The following is a 15,859-nucleotide window of genomic DNA, read 5'->3' as shown; positions in this document are numbered from 1 at the left end:
ATTTTAAAGAACTTTCTTAAAATGGTAAACTAGCGCATCAAAGGGGAGGGGTTAACCCTTCTCCCTGCTGTACTAATTTTCTTATTCAGAAATAGGAAAGTGTAGAAAAATGTCACCTCTCTCACTGGAAGTTTGAGATTATACAATCTATTCTACCACCTCAGGATCCTGGTACCTCGTTAACATTTCATCCTGCTTTTATGTCACTATGGCATTGCTCTTTGCTCTGTCACCATGGGCACACTGACCAGTCTGTCCAAGATGGGCAGCAAATCCACATATTCCACTGGAGGTAAGCATGATTAATACATAGTGCTCAAATTCCCTTGATACCTTTGGGGAAAAGATATTTGAGAGCTACTTATAATTTTTTAATAATACTATAATACTGACTTTCCCCGTCGTGACCCCGCTGTTCTGTTCTCAGCGCTTGTAAAATATACCAACTTGCCTTCACATCTTTTATAAAGTTCAGTGCTTTTAATAGTATTTATTTTTGCAGTATGTAAATAGATCTGGCGATTCCCACTTTACAGATGGAAAACTGACATAAATTTAATTACCTAGCCTTGAGAAAGTGGGTCCTGAAGTTCTATGCATGATGCCCACCTTTCCCCCTGTACCACGACAGGCAAAAATCCAGTCTGCTGGACTTTGGTTTCCACTGAGATACGTTGGTGGTGGGTGGGGTCCTTCACCTGCTCAATTACTTTCCACCAGGCAACTCCGCTAGTGTCACAGAAGAAAAGTGGCCGAACTTCCTCAAGCTGTTCTCGCACAGTCTGTTGCATGCGGCCAGCGAAAGGGTTAATTCCCCATAGCCGAACTGGGAGGAGAGAGAAGCGCAGGACCGCCGCTCCCCTCGGCCCGCCCCTGCGCGTGTTTTGCGGAGGGGGGCGGCGGCTTCCAGCTCGCCTCTCCTGTGTTCGCCGACGTCCTATCCCAGCCTGTGCAGCCTGAGGGCTGGAACTGGGAGGAGGCAGTGCCGTGTGCGCTCCTCTAAGAGCGCTCAGCCCAGCTGCTGGCAGCAAGGCATGCGCATTGCAGGGCGCCCTCTCACCCCGCTCAGCTATGCCAAATATGTGAGCAGCAGCAACAGCGAGAGCAGCAAAAGGGGAGAAGAACTACGAGCTCGCCCGGAGCAGCCAGACCATGGAGCGCTCCTGCCAGCCGGGTCGTGGGCTGCTAGCCCCGCCGCCTTCCTCGGGAGGCCCCCCAGCTGCGCCCGGTCTGCTCGAGGGCAGCAAGTGACTGAAGCAGGCGAGGAGACAACCAGGCATGGCTGACCCTCTGCGTAGGACACTCTCCAAGCTGCGGGGCAGACGGTCGCAGCGAGGGGCGGCCGGCGCAGGAGAAGCCGCTGGGCACGTGAGCGGCGGCGCCCTTCAGTGCAAAGCCCAGCAGAGCTTGCGGACCCCTGGCAACGGAGCGGCAGGAGCGCCGGGCACTCTCCTCGGGAGCCAAGCTGGCTGCTATCGGGTCCTCGTGTCGCCCTTGCAAGAGCCGAGGCTGTCGGAGTCGGCTGGTTGGTCCCGGAGGGGGAAGGTGGCGGTGCCTGAGGAAGATCTGCCGGGAGCCACGGCCGCCTGCCCTTGCCCCACGACATCCCGTCGAGAAGGGACAGCGCCGCCGCCGCCTAGCCCCCCGGGGCTCCGTGTGCCCCCCCCTCCTCCGGCCGAGCTCTGCTTCTCCGCCTCCGTTTTCCCGGGCGGCGCGGACTCTGGCTCGCCCGCGGAGAGGGCTGGCGGCAGCGAGGAGGATGATTACTACGATAACCAGAGCCTACCTGGCTGGGGCGGCCAAGGAGCGTCTGGAGCGCAGGAAGAGGCGCGGGGGAACAAGTTCCGCGGCGGGGCCGGCAGCAGCCACAGGGCCGGGGCGCGGGAGAGCACGGGCAGACTGCGAAGCCAGCTGCAGGAGGCCTATTACCTCCTCATCCACGCCATGCACGACTTGCCCCCGGCCAGCCCCACCGTCGCCGCCCGCTCGCCTCCGCCGACGGTCAGCTCTCCCTCCAGGCTTGTGGAGAGCAACGCGGTTTCGAGGAGGGAAGGGCTGCAAGCCGTCGATCCCGGCAGCCCCGACTCAGTCAAGGGCCCTGCCTGGCGCCAGGGCATCAGCAAGAGTCTGGAAAGCCTTGTCCCGGCCAAGCTTCTGCCCTTGCGGAGATGCCGCAGCGACAGCGCGCTCCGCTCCCTGCTCCAAGAGCCGCTGGCGCCCGGGGGCCACCTGTTGCAGCAGGAGCCCGGCGCGAGGCGGGAAGCGGGTCCCCCCGCAGCTGCTGCCCGGCGCCCTGACGACAACAGCTGCCCGGGCGGCCGAGCTGCTTGTGGGGGGCCGCCCTCGGCGCTGGGGGACTGCGGGGAACAGCTGCCGCTCCGCAAGTTTGAGCCCCAGCCGGACACGGCCTTGGGCGAAGCTGGGGCCCTGGCAGCCACCGTGGTGGACCCGGCAGCTGCGGCGGGCGGCCAGAGCAGCCCGCGGCACCCCCTCGCACATGGCCACGAGGGCCCCTTCAAGCCGCCTGCCGTGACCGTGCGGAAGCTCCAGAAGTGGATGTACAAAGGCCGCCTACTCTCGCTGGGCATGAAAGGCCGCGGCAGCGCAGCGGGGCCTGCCTCCCCTTCTCCTTCCAAGGCCAGCGGGACCCGCGGGCTGCTTCTAGGCAGAGAAGAGGGCTCCGCGGTTCCTTCTCCCGCCCACATGAGGGGACCCTTCAGCAAAGCTCTAGTGTCCCCTTCCGACCAAAGAATTTTGCTGACAGGTAATGGCCCTCTTGTAAGCCCACCTGTAATGGGCTGCTGCGGGCTGTTTGCTTTACTAGCTGCCTGCCTGACAGCTCATGGTTGCATCTCCTTGCTGGGGGAGGAGGGGAGCTTCTCTTGCTGAATTTCTGTAAGGCGCACGTGCAGGAGATCTGCCATAAGAAAGGTGGCAGTTTAACCCAATTTATTAGGCTATGATCATGCCCACTAATGCACTTTCAATCCACTTTCCAACTGGATTTCAAAATCTGGCAGAAAAGTGGATTGAAAGTACTGTGTTATTTAGTATGTGTGATTGCAGCAGTTAGTATGCACTATTACCTGAAGAATGGTTTTCTCTTCAGAATGCTTTGGTTAAAAAAAGCTCTTCTTTTTAGGCTACAGCTTGTTACTTCAGTAATGGCGTGTGAAGCATTTTGGACTCTCTCTGTTACTTATACTTGCTAGCTCAGTACAGTGCTTTCATGGCACATGATTTACAAAACACATTATTTTAAATACTAGGCTGCTATGAGTTTTCATGCCAGGTGCTAACATGTAAATAGGGGGAGGGGGTGTTAAGGAAAAATGTGAATGCAGACCAAGAATACTAGGGATGTTAAGAGAAAGGAGGAATACGTTAGATACAAAGAAATATCTCCACAGTGTGTAGTACTATTCAATTTAAACACATTTTGCTCTGTGGATTTAAATGGAAGTTATCTACAAGGCTTCCTAAGAACAGTAAGCACTGTTGATAAGACTTGAGTTTGAATCTCAGTAGGCCTGTTTAAGATTGCTCTTCTAATCTCTCACACTAAATCAGTGGTGTTTAAAAGTGATCACTTCTTGGTGGATTATTCCTTCTCTTTTTAAAGACTAAACTGCATATTATGAAGCACAAAAATTCCCCAGGGGCAATTGCTGCTTCAGGTTGTGTGCCCCTGGGTGAGTGGAGAGGGGAGAAATACCATATTCAAATGTTCCTCTCCCTACAGTAAAATTTCCTCCTCTAGAAAAGCTAGCACGTTGTGGAGAAAGATTCCAGCTTTCCAGTATTCTGGTCTTCTGTGTGGAGGGATTTCTTTACTTGGAAAAAAGTCACAGGCATTAGTAAGAACTGTACAGTGCAAATCCTTCTTGTGATGCTTAGGTAAGGAGAGCAATCCCTGCTACTGTGTCTCCCATGGTAGTTGCCTAGCGCTGGTAAGGAGAAAAGTCACAGTGTGAGCTTCTTCCATGTGCAGTTCTCAAATTACAGGAAGGAGCCAATGTACAGCTCTGCCTGTGCTACAAATATAATGTGAGAATGGGCTCTTGTTTTTTTAGGCTTTTTTGCCCATTTAACCCTTTCACTTAAAAAAATATAACCCTTGGTTATGTTTCTGTTAAAATCTGCACAAAATTTTACCAGTGTTCTATGTTAACCATTATAGCAACCCAGAAGGAAGGTTAATCCCTTTTTTTTAGTGTATACCCTCCCCTTGTGAGCCAGGTGTGTACTCAATAACGTCACAAAAGAGGCAAGGGACTGAGGGAAAAAGAATAAAAGGATAATATGCAATGCTTTCATTTATTTACATGGACTCTAAAGGGTAAACTGTTCTAAGAAGGACTGCTAAATCAACATGGCTATATCCAGGGAATGCTTTTCTTTATATATTAATCGCTCTAGTGTTGCTTAATTGAGTTAATAACTCACTTATTTAAGTACTGTACTAGTATGTGAAACCCTTCACTTTCCAACTTCTTTATTCCCCCAAAGCTTAAATAATTGGAAATACTCCAGGATGATGCAGTGCTACAGACAAGGAGGAGAAAGGATATATTCAAATTGCTTCCTGTCGGAATCAACTTTTTTACTGGGCAAACCCATTGTTCATAATAAGTTTATCTTGGAAAGTTTGCAGTTTTCAACAAAGTCTGGAGCTTGTTTCACCTAACTTGACCTTTTACATTGTCCAGTATATTCCAGAAAACTTTTTGCTCAATCAGCTTCTACATAAAATCAAGAGATTATACAGTTCAATAAAATCTTGTTGGGGTGGCTGTGTCTTAGTTCTGTGCACAAAGGTATAACATATGTCTCCATATATTTTCTAAAAGTGTGTTTAGGAGAGAAAAAATTAGACCTATTCCTTTACAAAAAAGAGATGGGGGTGTAAGTTCCCAGGTGATATTGCAACCACTATAATAATTGCCTCCATAGATTTTATAGTGAAGGTAAAGAATATAAACTAGCCAAAATTAAGCAGTTTTAAATTCCTGTTGCTTTCAGTGGAAGAGGCTAAATCATGTTTATCATTCCCAAAGTGAGTAATGGAGCTTAAGAGTTCTTAACTTCAGTTTGGCTGCTCAAGTACCCCACAACTGATATGTTCGCACTTCAGATAAACACTGGACAGTCTTTTGTTCAGGAGCAAGTGTGAAACAAGTGTGAATGAGCAAGCATAAATCCCAAATTATTTGCTGTATCAAATCTTAAGATATTCAAATTGCCCAAGCATGCTAACGCTCAGCATTTATGAGGAGACGTGTTCAGGCTGTTCCTGTCACTGAATCCATGATCTGGCAAATAAGGAGGAGACCAAAAATTAACTCTCATTTTGTGGATTGTGTGCCTGAAAAGTCCTTCTTGCAGCTCTTCCAGAGAATTGAAGTAGTTGGGATTGATATTTGTCTTTTTTAAAGTAAAAAGCAGTATTTTGTGCCTAAGGAAATGAGCCCTGTTCCGTGGAAGTTTATGCCATAATAAATTTGGTCGTCTTTAATGTACCACTAAATTCTTTCTGCTGTTCTTGCTGTAACAAGAACAGTCCTTTGTTAGAAAGGCACACATGTGAGGTCTTAAAGTAAGTAATAGATATACAAACGAGCACCCTAAACTGTGGTTTTAATGCACTGGCATAAATCTGTGCCTTGTTTGGATGACGCAGCTATTTATATCATCTCCAAACATCTCCAAGAAGCTATAAAATCTTCACTTGCTGTTTCTTACCTGCACTCCAATGTGGTGTTGTAGTTAACAGTGGTGGACTCTAATCTGGAGAACTGGGTTTGGTTGCCCTCTCCACCACATGAAGCCTGCTGGGTGACCATGGGTCAGTAACAGTTCTCTCAGAGCTCTCTCAGCCCCACCTACCTCACAAGTTGACTGCTGTGGGGAGAGGAAGAGAAGGAGATTGTAAGCCTCTTTGAGACTCCTTAGAGTAGAGAAAAGTGGGATATTTAAAAAGCCCACTTGGCTTTTAAAACATTCCAACTGACCATTCTAGTACAGCCAAATGTGCAAATTTGATTTTCATTTTTAAAGACCTTTATTCTGAATTGCATTTGGCTCATAGGTTGCAGAGTCCTGCTCTAAATGCTTACATAACACTGATCTCATTTAAGTCCCCTCCTCTACTCATTCATGAACAGACTAGCACATTTTTATAATGCATGAACCTGCTCTAAGTTGTGTTAAGAAGGCATATACTTTTCGTTTTGCCTTTTAATAGTGTGTGGTCTCTTGTAAGCTATTAGAAGTAGTTACTTTCTAGTATAGTTTCTTTCATGTTTCAGCTTCTTGGCATGAGTGCATATTGAATAGATGCACTGGAAAATGTTCAAGGTTAACTCCCCTCCCCACTTCATTTTTAAATTCTGTTATAGGATTATGCCTCGATTTAAGGTTTCATTGTTCCCAAACCTTCTAAGTTTTACTGCCAAATGCTCCCTCAGAAAAAAATATAATTAGCAAAAGATTCTAAGAACCAGTTGTACAATGGTATTACATTCTATGAGTTGTTTTACAGGCATAGGAAGGCTAAAATGAGTATAATTACAAACTCTGTGTTAATTGTACAGGCTTGAGTTGCTATGGCAAACTAAACTTGTTTCAGAAATTTGATTTTTTTATGCTATATAGACAATATTACTTGCCTCTTAGAATAGTGGCTTCTTGCTTTGGTTGATTTCTAACAGAAAACAAAAATCAATGCTGTGAGCAATCATCTTTATAAACAACAGATGTCTGGGGAAGGAAATGGCAAACCACCCCATAAAAAATCTGCTGTGAAAACGTTGTGAAAGCAACGTCACCCCAGAGTCGAAAACAACTGGTGCTTGCACAGGGGACTGACTACCTTTACCTTTTTATGCTTGCTGGGGGGGTTTTGGCAGGGACTTGCAATTGTTAGATTTATTTCTGCCTTTTTAAATGTTTGCTTATTGTTACCATATGACAACATTGATAATGTTAAATGGACTGAACTAGAACTTTATTATCGGTCTATTGTGGGGAGAGGATGGGAAATATTCTGTTTTGTTATTTTTGACAATACTGTTGTTTACTTAAGAATGTTAAATGTCTCTTATGGGACGTGTAAATAATGTAAACAACCATCTATTAACTGATAATTGAATGAAGGTTTAGGAAAGGTTCAAGTAACTGATCTTCTAGGCTCAGAGTAATGTTTGTTTAGTACACATGATAACTTTTAGCACAACTGCTTTGCTGATTTTTCTCCAGTATGTTGGACATGACAACTGGATGGGGTAACCAAAAACATGTAACACATTGAAACACACTGAACGTGATTGTGTAAGTGTGTCAGTTTTCTTGCCCGTTTTTGACTTAGTGGAACATTGTAGCATTTAGGTGTGTGGGGGGGGTTGTGTTAGTTTTGTTAGTTGTGAACTTGCAACTTTGTTAGTTGTAAAAGGAGCAGATTTTCTGAAATGTTCATCTCAAATATATCTACTAACAAGGAATGATCTTTTCATGCACGGTACTGAGTATTCTGCAGGATGAAGGCCAAAAGTCCTTGTCTCTTGTAAGGCCATGAAAACGACACTGGAGTGTACTCACTCAGTAAACAGATGTCGTTAACTGGAGATATGTGAGGAGGCAAATTCTCTTTTTTGCAATTTATGTATACTTGGAATCTGATGCAAGTTCAAACATGACTGTAGTATCGCTCGTCATTCTGTTGAGACTTTCGTTGCTCTGTGTATCTGGTTAGATTTGAATATTTAACCACCCAAATATGTGTTCTTGTCTGCCTTTTTTACACCTTTTCCTCTGCATGTATGAAATGCATGCATGCTGAAATTTGAGTACCATACAATGTTTATGGGCCTTTCATAAAATCAGTGCACTAAGGGAGTTCTTCTGTTGACTCTGGAGTGCTGTTTTGGTCACAGTTTTTAGATTTAGGTGGCAACAGTAGCTCCTTTCAGGAGCTCTAGTTGTGGTGTGCTACTCTAGTCCTTTGGAGTTCTCCAATCCCACCCCCCTTCAAGTCACTCTACCCTGTCTGTTCATTAGTGTGGTGACAATTATTTTGAAGCCTAAAGTATTCCACTAAATTGTTCTGTGTATGTAGTGACTTCAGAGGTAGTGAAATACATTCCATTAAAAATACCAAACATAATGTGAAGACATGAAGTGTTGATTCCAAGTTCCATTGACTGCCAGCCGGTGTGTGCTCCCCTTCTTTCCCTTTGGATTTTCAACTTAACCCAAATTGGGCTCTCTGTGAAAATAAGGCTGCATCCTTCCTTGGGAATAAGTCCCACTATACACAGTGGAGCTTTAGGATTAGGCTGTTTGGAGGTAATCCTTAGCATAAGTTCCAATAAAATCATTAGTTGTGAGAGTTGCATAGGGCTGGACTGTAAGATGCATGAAAGCTTTAGGTATATTTGCAGCCCTGTTTATATTAGTTTAGAAATAAGTTCTACAGTGCCATTTTAAGCAAAGCTACACTCTCCTAAATCCATTAGTCAATGGGCTTAGAAAGGTGTAACCGCCAAGTGTGGCTGTACTAGTTTATTAAATAATTGTTGAGAGCCGAATCAAATATTTCTTTGTAAAGATGCTTAGATTGTAGTCCTGATGTGACAAATATGCCACCATCTCTGTACATGTAAAAGTTTAGCCTGATGGAAGAGTTCTGGGGAACTCAAAAGCTTGTGTTCATTATTTGGGGATATTTTAGTTGAGGTATTACATGTAATGAAGAGCCCCGGGGCGCAGAGTGGTAAAGCTGCAGTACTGCAGTCCTAAATTCTGCTCATGACCTGAGTTCGATCCCAGCGGAAGCTGGGTTCAGGTAGCTGACTTGAGGTTGACTCAGCCTTCCATGCTTCTGAGGTCGGTAAAATGAGTACTCAGCTTGCTGGGGAGAAAGTGTAGATTATTGGGGAAGGCAATGGCAAACCACCCTGTAGAAAGTCTGCCGTGAAAATGTTGTCATGCGATGTCACCCCAGAGTTGGAAACGACTGGTGCTTGCACAGGGGACTACCTTTACCTTTTTATTACATGTAATATGTTATTAGAAATGGCCTTTATGAAATAAAAATTAGACACCAATACCTGTGCAGTGTTTATAGTTACTCTACTTATGAGCTGTTCGTTTTATAATTTCAAGGTATGAGTAATGAGATACACAATTTGTGTAAAACTCTGAAATCCATCTTCAGTAATGCTTACAGTCACTTTGTAATGCAATTTGACCTGATTCAAAAGGGATTTCTGACCTGACATGTCCCCTGCTTCTTAAAATGCAGAGCAAAACTGATTGTCCATACCCAGGGGTGGAATTCTATCAGGAGCTCCTTTGCATATTAGGCCACACATCCCTGATGTAACCAACCTTCCAAGAGCTTACAAGGTTCTTTTTTGTAAGCTCTTGGAGGATTGGCTACATTGGGGGGGTGGCCTAATATGCAAAGGAGCTCCTGATAGAATTCCACCCCTGGGTATGGACAATCAGAAATTTCTTTATTTTTGGTTCCTTTGGCATAGGTTCATTGCATCCTGTTTGGCAACTGGGGGAGGGAGGTTCAATTAAATACTGTTCAGCCCTAATGAAGGCCATTGGATGATAGTTTTGTGTGACAGTATGCCACACAGCATTTATGTTCAGCTAACAGAATGAGTCAGTTCAATCACACAAAACTTTTCCTCACTGACAGCAGTTGTTGTCAAGAAGAGCAGTGATAGTGCAGGGGATACTCCACATAATTGAGCTGATTCATATGGTAAGCCTAAAGCTAGTCTTATGCCTAAGTATGCTCTCTGATAGAAATATGTGTATGCTATCTCCACGTGCTGCAGGCCAAGTTAAAGAATCAACACTTCACCTAATTAGCACAAGGAAAAGTCTCCCCTTACAGACATTACCAAAGATACCAGATCACCCTCCCAAATCTTTTGAACTCTGTTGTGATGCGAGACTTTAGGAGGTTGCTAGGAATGATCAAAAGTAATTCTCTCTTGTCCTAGAAACATCTTCCCATAAAATGTACGTAGCTTGCTTACCATGAATAAACAGTGCATATTTTAAAACTACCGGTATTTAGTTCCAGTTTTGATTTTCCATTTTGCAGCCCATCTTTCTAGAGTTGTGATAAGTGGAAAGCTAATTGCATTGTGATTTGCATCATACCTTGAGTAAAACTTTGTTGGTCTTAAAAGTGCCACTGAACTCTCACTTTGCATTGTGGTACATTATTGCTTTCCATAGCATTTAATAGCAATATAATTGTAGTGATGCAAGCTGGACAAATGTTCTAAATCTTAATTTCTTTTTTTCCATACCAGATTTGATTGAAAATGTTTACATACCCTCTGTGAGCAGAAGAGAACTTAAGAACTTTAAATCTAATGAAATGGCTGAGTGCAAGCCTCGAATTGCCAGCATCACAGTGTCTAAGAAGCAAAATTGGTTACATCAGAGTTCTCCAAGAGCACCTAATTTGAACAAAGGAAGTTCTTACAAGAAGATTTCAGGAGAAACTCTCCAGGTACTCAAATCTCCCAGTCCTGTGCTTGATCCCCAAATGCCTCAGACCTTTTCCAAACCTTTAGGGCATGAAAACCCTAACAGAAGAGATGGTTCTGTACATGCTGCTGTGAATGAAGCAAGCCCTTTGGCACTACAAAACCGAACTTTAAAATTTGGTGAAGATAATGATGCAGATGATGAAGGAGAAATATGGTACAATCCTATCCCTGAAGACGATGAGCCTGACCTTGCTTGTTTTGTTCATAATAATGCTGACAATTCAGACTCTCCAGCCATGAATTGCAAGATATCCTCTCCAAATGACTTGATTAAAGTTGTAGTGCATACGGAAGGTCTTCCACAGTCTTTCAGCTATATTGGAGATGCTCAGCCCAGGGAAACTAGTCAAGTCAGTTGTGTACATTCCATAGAACATTTGCAAGTACAGAAGCCAAAGCCTGCATGTGGGTTTGTAACCGAGGATAGTTCTACATTAAAAGGTTCTACAGGAGGTAAGAGAAGTGTCAGAATCTAACCTTCTGCAATGCTTATAATTGCTGCATTTAGCATTCTTGCAAAAGTGGTAGTTTTTATGTTGTTATGGTGCTTGGAGTCAGTTGTGTTCATACAGTACATTGTATGAAAGTAAAGTTCATACAATATCAATGCAAATGGTGACAATGCAAGGAAAGCACTCACACAAGAAGGTGTTTGTACATAGATTATTACATAAGAACATAACATAAGAACATAAGAGAAGCCATGTTGGATCAGGCCAATGGTGCATCCAGTCCAACACTCTGTGTCACACAGTGGCAAAAAACAAAACAAAAAACCAAGTGCCATCAGGAGGTCCACCAGTGGGGCTCGAAGCCCTTCCATTATGCGCCTCCCAAGCACCAGAATACAGAGCATCACTGCCTCAGACAGAGAGTTTCAATGATAAGCTGTGGCTAACATGAGATTCAGCTGAAACAGCAGGACCTTTGTATGTCCAGTGAAAAGACTTACTAAATAATAGTGCCTAGGATCCAGTCTTTAAGGTTAAGGTAGGTGAATGTATAAAGAGAAGAATCCTTAGTGCATCCTGAAGCTTTGGAATAAGCCTTGCTGCCGCCCTCTTTTTGGATGACAGAAGCATATGCCAGTTAATCAAAAATTGTTGCCTGTGAGACCATCATTTCCTCCTCGTGCTTCAGGTAGGCTGCTCACTTTAAGCACCAAGTATCTGTTTATGTGTTGATTTACCACTTGATTAAAAATGAAAACCCATAAAACTGCTTCTGGAATGGTAAGAGAAGGAGGCCTTTATATCACAGAGTAGTTCTATGCCCAGCTTGTTTCTGCCCCACACCTCTTACTCTCACTCACACAGAAATCTCATAGAAGGCCACCTGGCTACAACTGGGGGTGCCAGCTTTTCATTGGCAGAGCTCCTATGTCTGCAACAACCATATGATGAACAGAAAAGTTTCATCCAGTAAAAATGGAAGGAAAGAAAAGAAAGAGAAAGGGAAAGAAAGAAAGAGAAAGAATGAAATGGAAGGAAAGGAAAAGAAAAGAAAAGAAAGACATGGAAAGAAAAAAACATAAACATAAGAGGAGCCATGTTGTATCAGGCCAGTGGACTATCCAGTCCAAAATTCCCTCATACAATGCCCAAAAAACACCAGAATGTCTGCCAGTGGAGCCAGGACACTAGAAGCCCTCCCACTGTTGCTCTCCCCCCTCCCAGCACCAAGAATACAGACAGAGCATCACTTGCAGGGAAAGAAAGAAAGAATGAAGGGGGGGCAAAGTAAAAAAAAAGCCTTCCTCACCATCAGATGACTCCAGCCAGCAAAAATTCTGCCCAGGGGTCATTTGGTAAAATAGCTACTGGAATGCCCACTCCCCACCCTTCCCGGTTGAAAAAAACACACCTTTGTTTGCCGCCCAGGCCTCCTGGGAAAATCTTCCCAAAAGATCATACTGCAAGGCACATGAAAGCTCATACCTTGAAGAACACTTCATGGGTCTAAAGTGCCAGTGGATGTTAGTTTTTCTCTCAAACACTGGGAGTGGGGGAGAAGGAAGGAGAGGTAGTCCAGCTCCTCTCTGCACAACACAGAGATGGGGTGGGGCTAGCTTTGCTGGGGGCGGGGCTAGCTTTGGCTTTTCTTGTGACCTGGTAGTGAGGCTTCCGTAGCCCGGTACCAGGTCACGACCCTGCAAATGGGAAACGCTGGCCTAGAGAATCCCCAACAAGTTTTTGTCCAGTCACTGCCAAATACTGCCTGAGAAGGGGATCTCATCACCTCCCTAGGTAGCTGATTCCACTGTCGAACAACTCTTACTGTAAAAAAGTTTTTCCTGATATCCAGCTGGTATGTTCCTGCCCTTAATGTAAACCCATGGTTGCCAGTTGTCTCCTCTGCTGCCAACAGGAACAGCTCCCTGCCCTCCTCCAAGTGACTGTCCTTTCAAATATTAAAAAAGAGCAATCATGCCCCCCCTCAATCGCTTCTTCTCCAGACTGAACATTCCAAAGTCTCCCAACCTTTCCTCATAGAGCTTGGTCTCTGGGCCCCTGATTATCCTTGTCACACTATTCTGCACTGGCTCCATTCTGTCCACATCCTTTTTGAAGTCCACATAACTCCAGAACTGCACACAATACTCCAGGTATGGCCTGACCAATGCAGTGTACAGCAGGACTATGACATCTTGTGATTTGGATGACTCTGTTGGTACACCCCAAGATGGCATTAGCCTTTTTTTGTCAGTGCATCACACTGGCTTCTCATATTTAACTTATGGTCCACCCATACCCCAAGATCTTGTTCATATACATGGGTACCCAGAAGTGTGTCCCCCATCCAGTATGCGTGTTCCTCATTTTTGTCACCCAGACATAGAACTCGGCACTTATCCTTGTTAAATTGCATCTTGTTCACTTCTGTCCACTTTTCCACCATGTTCAGATCTCATTGAATAAGTTGGATCCAGTCTAAATTGGCGGTTTCCAGTGATTCCCCCTTTCCTGTGCAGACCCCCTTGTGTCATTCATCAGTGTCCCCCATCTTCCAGCAGCAGCATTTAGTGGAGATCAGCAGGCTGCAGTGGGAGGAGAGGAGCAGGAAAATTCCATTCTGCTGTTAGAAAATTTAGTCTGGATCCAACCCTCTGTTTTCCTGTCATCGATGAGTTCAGTATTCTGTGTTGAAGTGGATGCTACATCTTTCCTTTTGGGTTACAGGAACAGGCCACAGCAGTTGTTACGTTTTGTAATTGCAGAAGTTGTCAAGGATGGTTTAGGCTGATGCTATACTGAGCAGGTGGTTGAACTTGATGGCCTGTATGGCCCCTTCCAACTCTATGATTTATGTATCAGTAGCTTCAGAGGTTGTTGACCTACAGATTTTCAAACTATGTTTTATATGCCTCCCAGTTGTTTTTTGAGAACTCTGATTCTAACTTGCTCGAGGAGAAAAATCTGTTCAGTATCTGCTTTTCCTGAAACAGTTTGTTTCAGCTCATATTTCGCAACTGACAGTGACTTACTAATGAGATCAGTTCTCTCTCTTTTTTATTTAGATTACATTTACTGTGTTTTATTTACACATTTCTTAGAGTAGGCTCCATAACTGAACATATTTCTTAATGGAGCTGTTAATGCATTGGGCACATTAAGGTTCTAAATCAACTTTAGCTGCATAGGGAATGGGTAAGAAATCCTTCATGCATTCCTCCCCACCCCTTTTTGGTGGGTCTGAAAAATATGCTACAACAGCAACTAGTAATTTTTGTTGGCTTCTACTAAATACCTAATAATGGTTACTTTGTCACCTTCAAAGGTGAAAGTGTGATTGTTGCAGAGAAGCCATGTATTTGGTACATTGTTTCAGGCATAATTTCATAATAAATACATATATGGCTCTGCCTAATGTTAATTAATGTCCTGTGGTATGTAAGGTTCTGCTTTATTAGGGAGGAGTTCAATATAGACTCTCCTATTGTAGAGGAAAATATGTTGCTTAACTAAATTAAGATTGAGCTTTTATTACGTATGCCTATAACAAGCCATAGTGGAATTGATTGTAAATTAGTCCTATACAGTCCTACATATTGAGTTAATGAAGCTATTTTAAATGCAGCTTTGCTTGTGTGTTGAATAGGGATCACATTGAATGCATTAATTGATTAGGTGAGTCCCTGCTGTTAAGTAATTGGCTTTATTGCTGAGGAGTGCTCAGTGATTCTTTTAATCCGCTTAAGGTGTCTACAGTTAATTTCAGTCAAAGTTGAAATGACAGCTCATCAAGACAAAATTACCGCATAAAGGGCAGCAGGGCAAATAGATTCTGCTTTGTATTAATGTGGAGCACTGTTCTTATGAAGCAGTAACTGTAAGACTTTATAGGTTTAAATTGTACTAGTAATTCTTGTCTACCACTCAGTTATCATAAAAAAAATTATGCCTTCATCCTGGACTGGAGACAGTGGTTATGAAAAAGCTTTTATATTGTGGATCTATAAATCTGAAATATTTTCCAACCCACTTCCTTTCATAGTAGCCCAATGAGCATGACTGAACTACCGTTGGAAAAAGGTTTTGTGCATGCCTTTTGTTGTGCCATAATTGGCCTTGAACTCATGAGTATTTTCAAATGTTGGTGCTTTCAGAATCCTTGATAATTGCCTAAATGTAGTTGGTGAACTTGCATGTCATGCATGGAAGTTCCTATGACTTTTAACTCAGAAGTAACTATTCATTCAGGCTTACTCGCTAACAGAAACGATAAAATACAAAAATTAACAGAGTGATTCAAATATATTGAGACTTTAAAATTATACATCGGCAAGAGAATTACAGTGTTCAGTTCTAGTAAGGACAACAGTATTATTTGTTATGGTACCCACTACCCTGTCTCAGAATTCTAAAAGTGACCATAGACTTAACAAGGTTGGGGATCTCTGGTCTAGGTAAATATAATAATAAATGTGTGGCAGAGTAAAATTCTTCTGTGTTCACGTGGCCTCTGATAAAATTCAACTTGATGGTCCATAACCTTTAAACCACTACCACACAGTGAGTAGATAACATTATAATTGCATGCCTCGCCTGAATTATAAGTAAAATGGTAGGGCATTAAAATAGCAGTTCCTAGGTATACTTATGCTATAGGCCATGCAATATACAGATCCCAGGCATATATTAATTGAGACTCTAGTGCCTGATAATCCCATAAGTTTCATTTGTTTTTCTTTTAAAAACCAGTGGCTGGCAGGAGCCATTACAAATGGAGAGAAAACGGAACCTAAAATCTTGAATGCCATCCATTCTCTCCCTCCATTA

At 43.7% G+C, this 15,859-nt stretch overlaps 1 protein-coding gene across 2 annotated transcripts in view; it reads left to right on the top strand.

The window, feature by feature from the left end:
* The first annotated feature begins 1,121 nt into the window (after window positions 1–1,121).
* SYDE2 (synapse defective Rho GTPase homolog 2) overlaps window positions 1,122–15,859 on the top strand; it is a 60,834-nt gene continuing 46,096 nt past the window's right edge. For both annotated transcript variants that reach the window (XM_060232135.1, XM_060232134.1), the window contains exons 1-2: window positions 1,122–2,764; window positions 10,338–11,033. In XM_060232135.1, coding sequence (XP_060088118.1) covers window positions 1,279–2,764; window positions 10,338–11,033 — 2,182 coding nt within the window. In that variant the 5' untranslated portion in view covers window positions 1,122–1,278. The remainder of the gene's footprint in view (window positions 2,765–10,337; window positions 11,034–15,859) is intronic.

The sequence above is a fragment of the Heteronotia binoei genome, chromosome 2 (genome assembly GCF_032191835.1).
Source record: "Heteronotia binoei isolate CCM8104 ecotype False Entrance Well chromosome 2, APGP_CSIRO_Hbin_v1, whole genome shotgun sequence".
Lineage (NCBI taxonomy): Eukaryota > Metazoa > Chordata > Lepidosauria > Squamata > Gekkonidae > Heteronotia > Heteronotia binoei.
The sequence above is the reverse complement of the archived record's forward strand: the minus strand, read 5'-3'. Positions and strand labels throughout refer to the sequence as shown.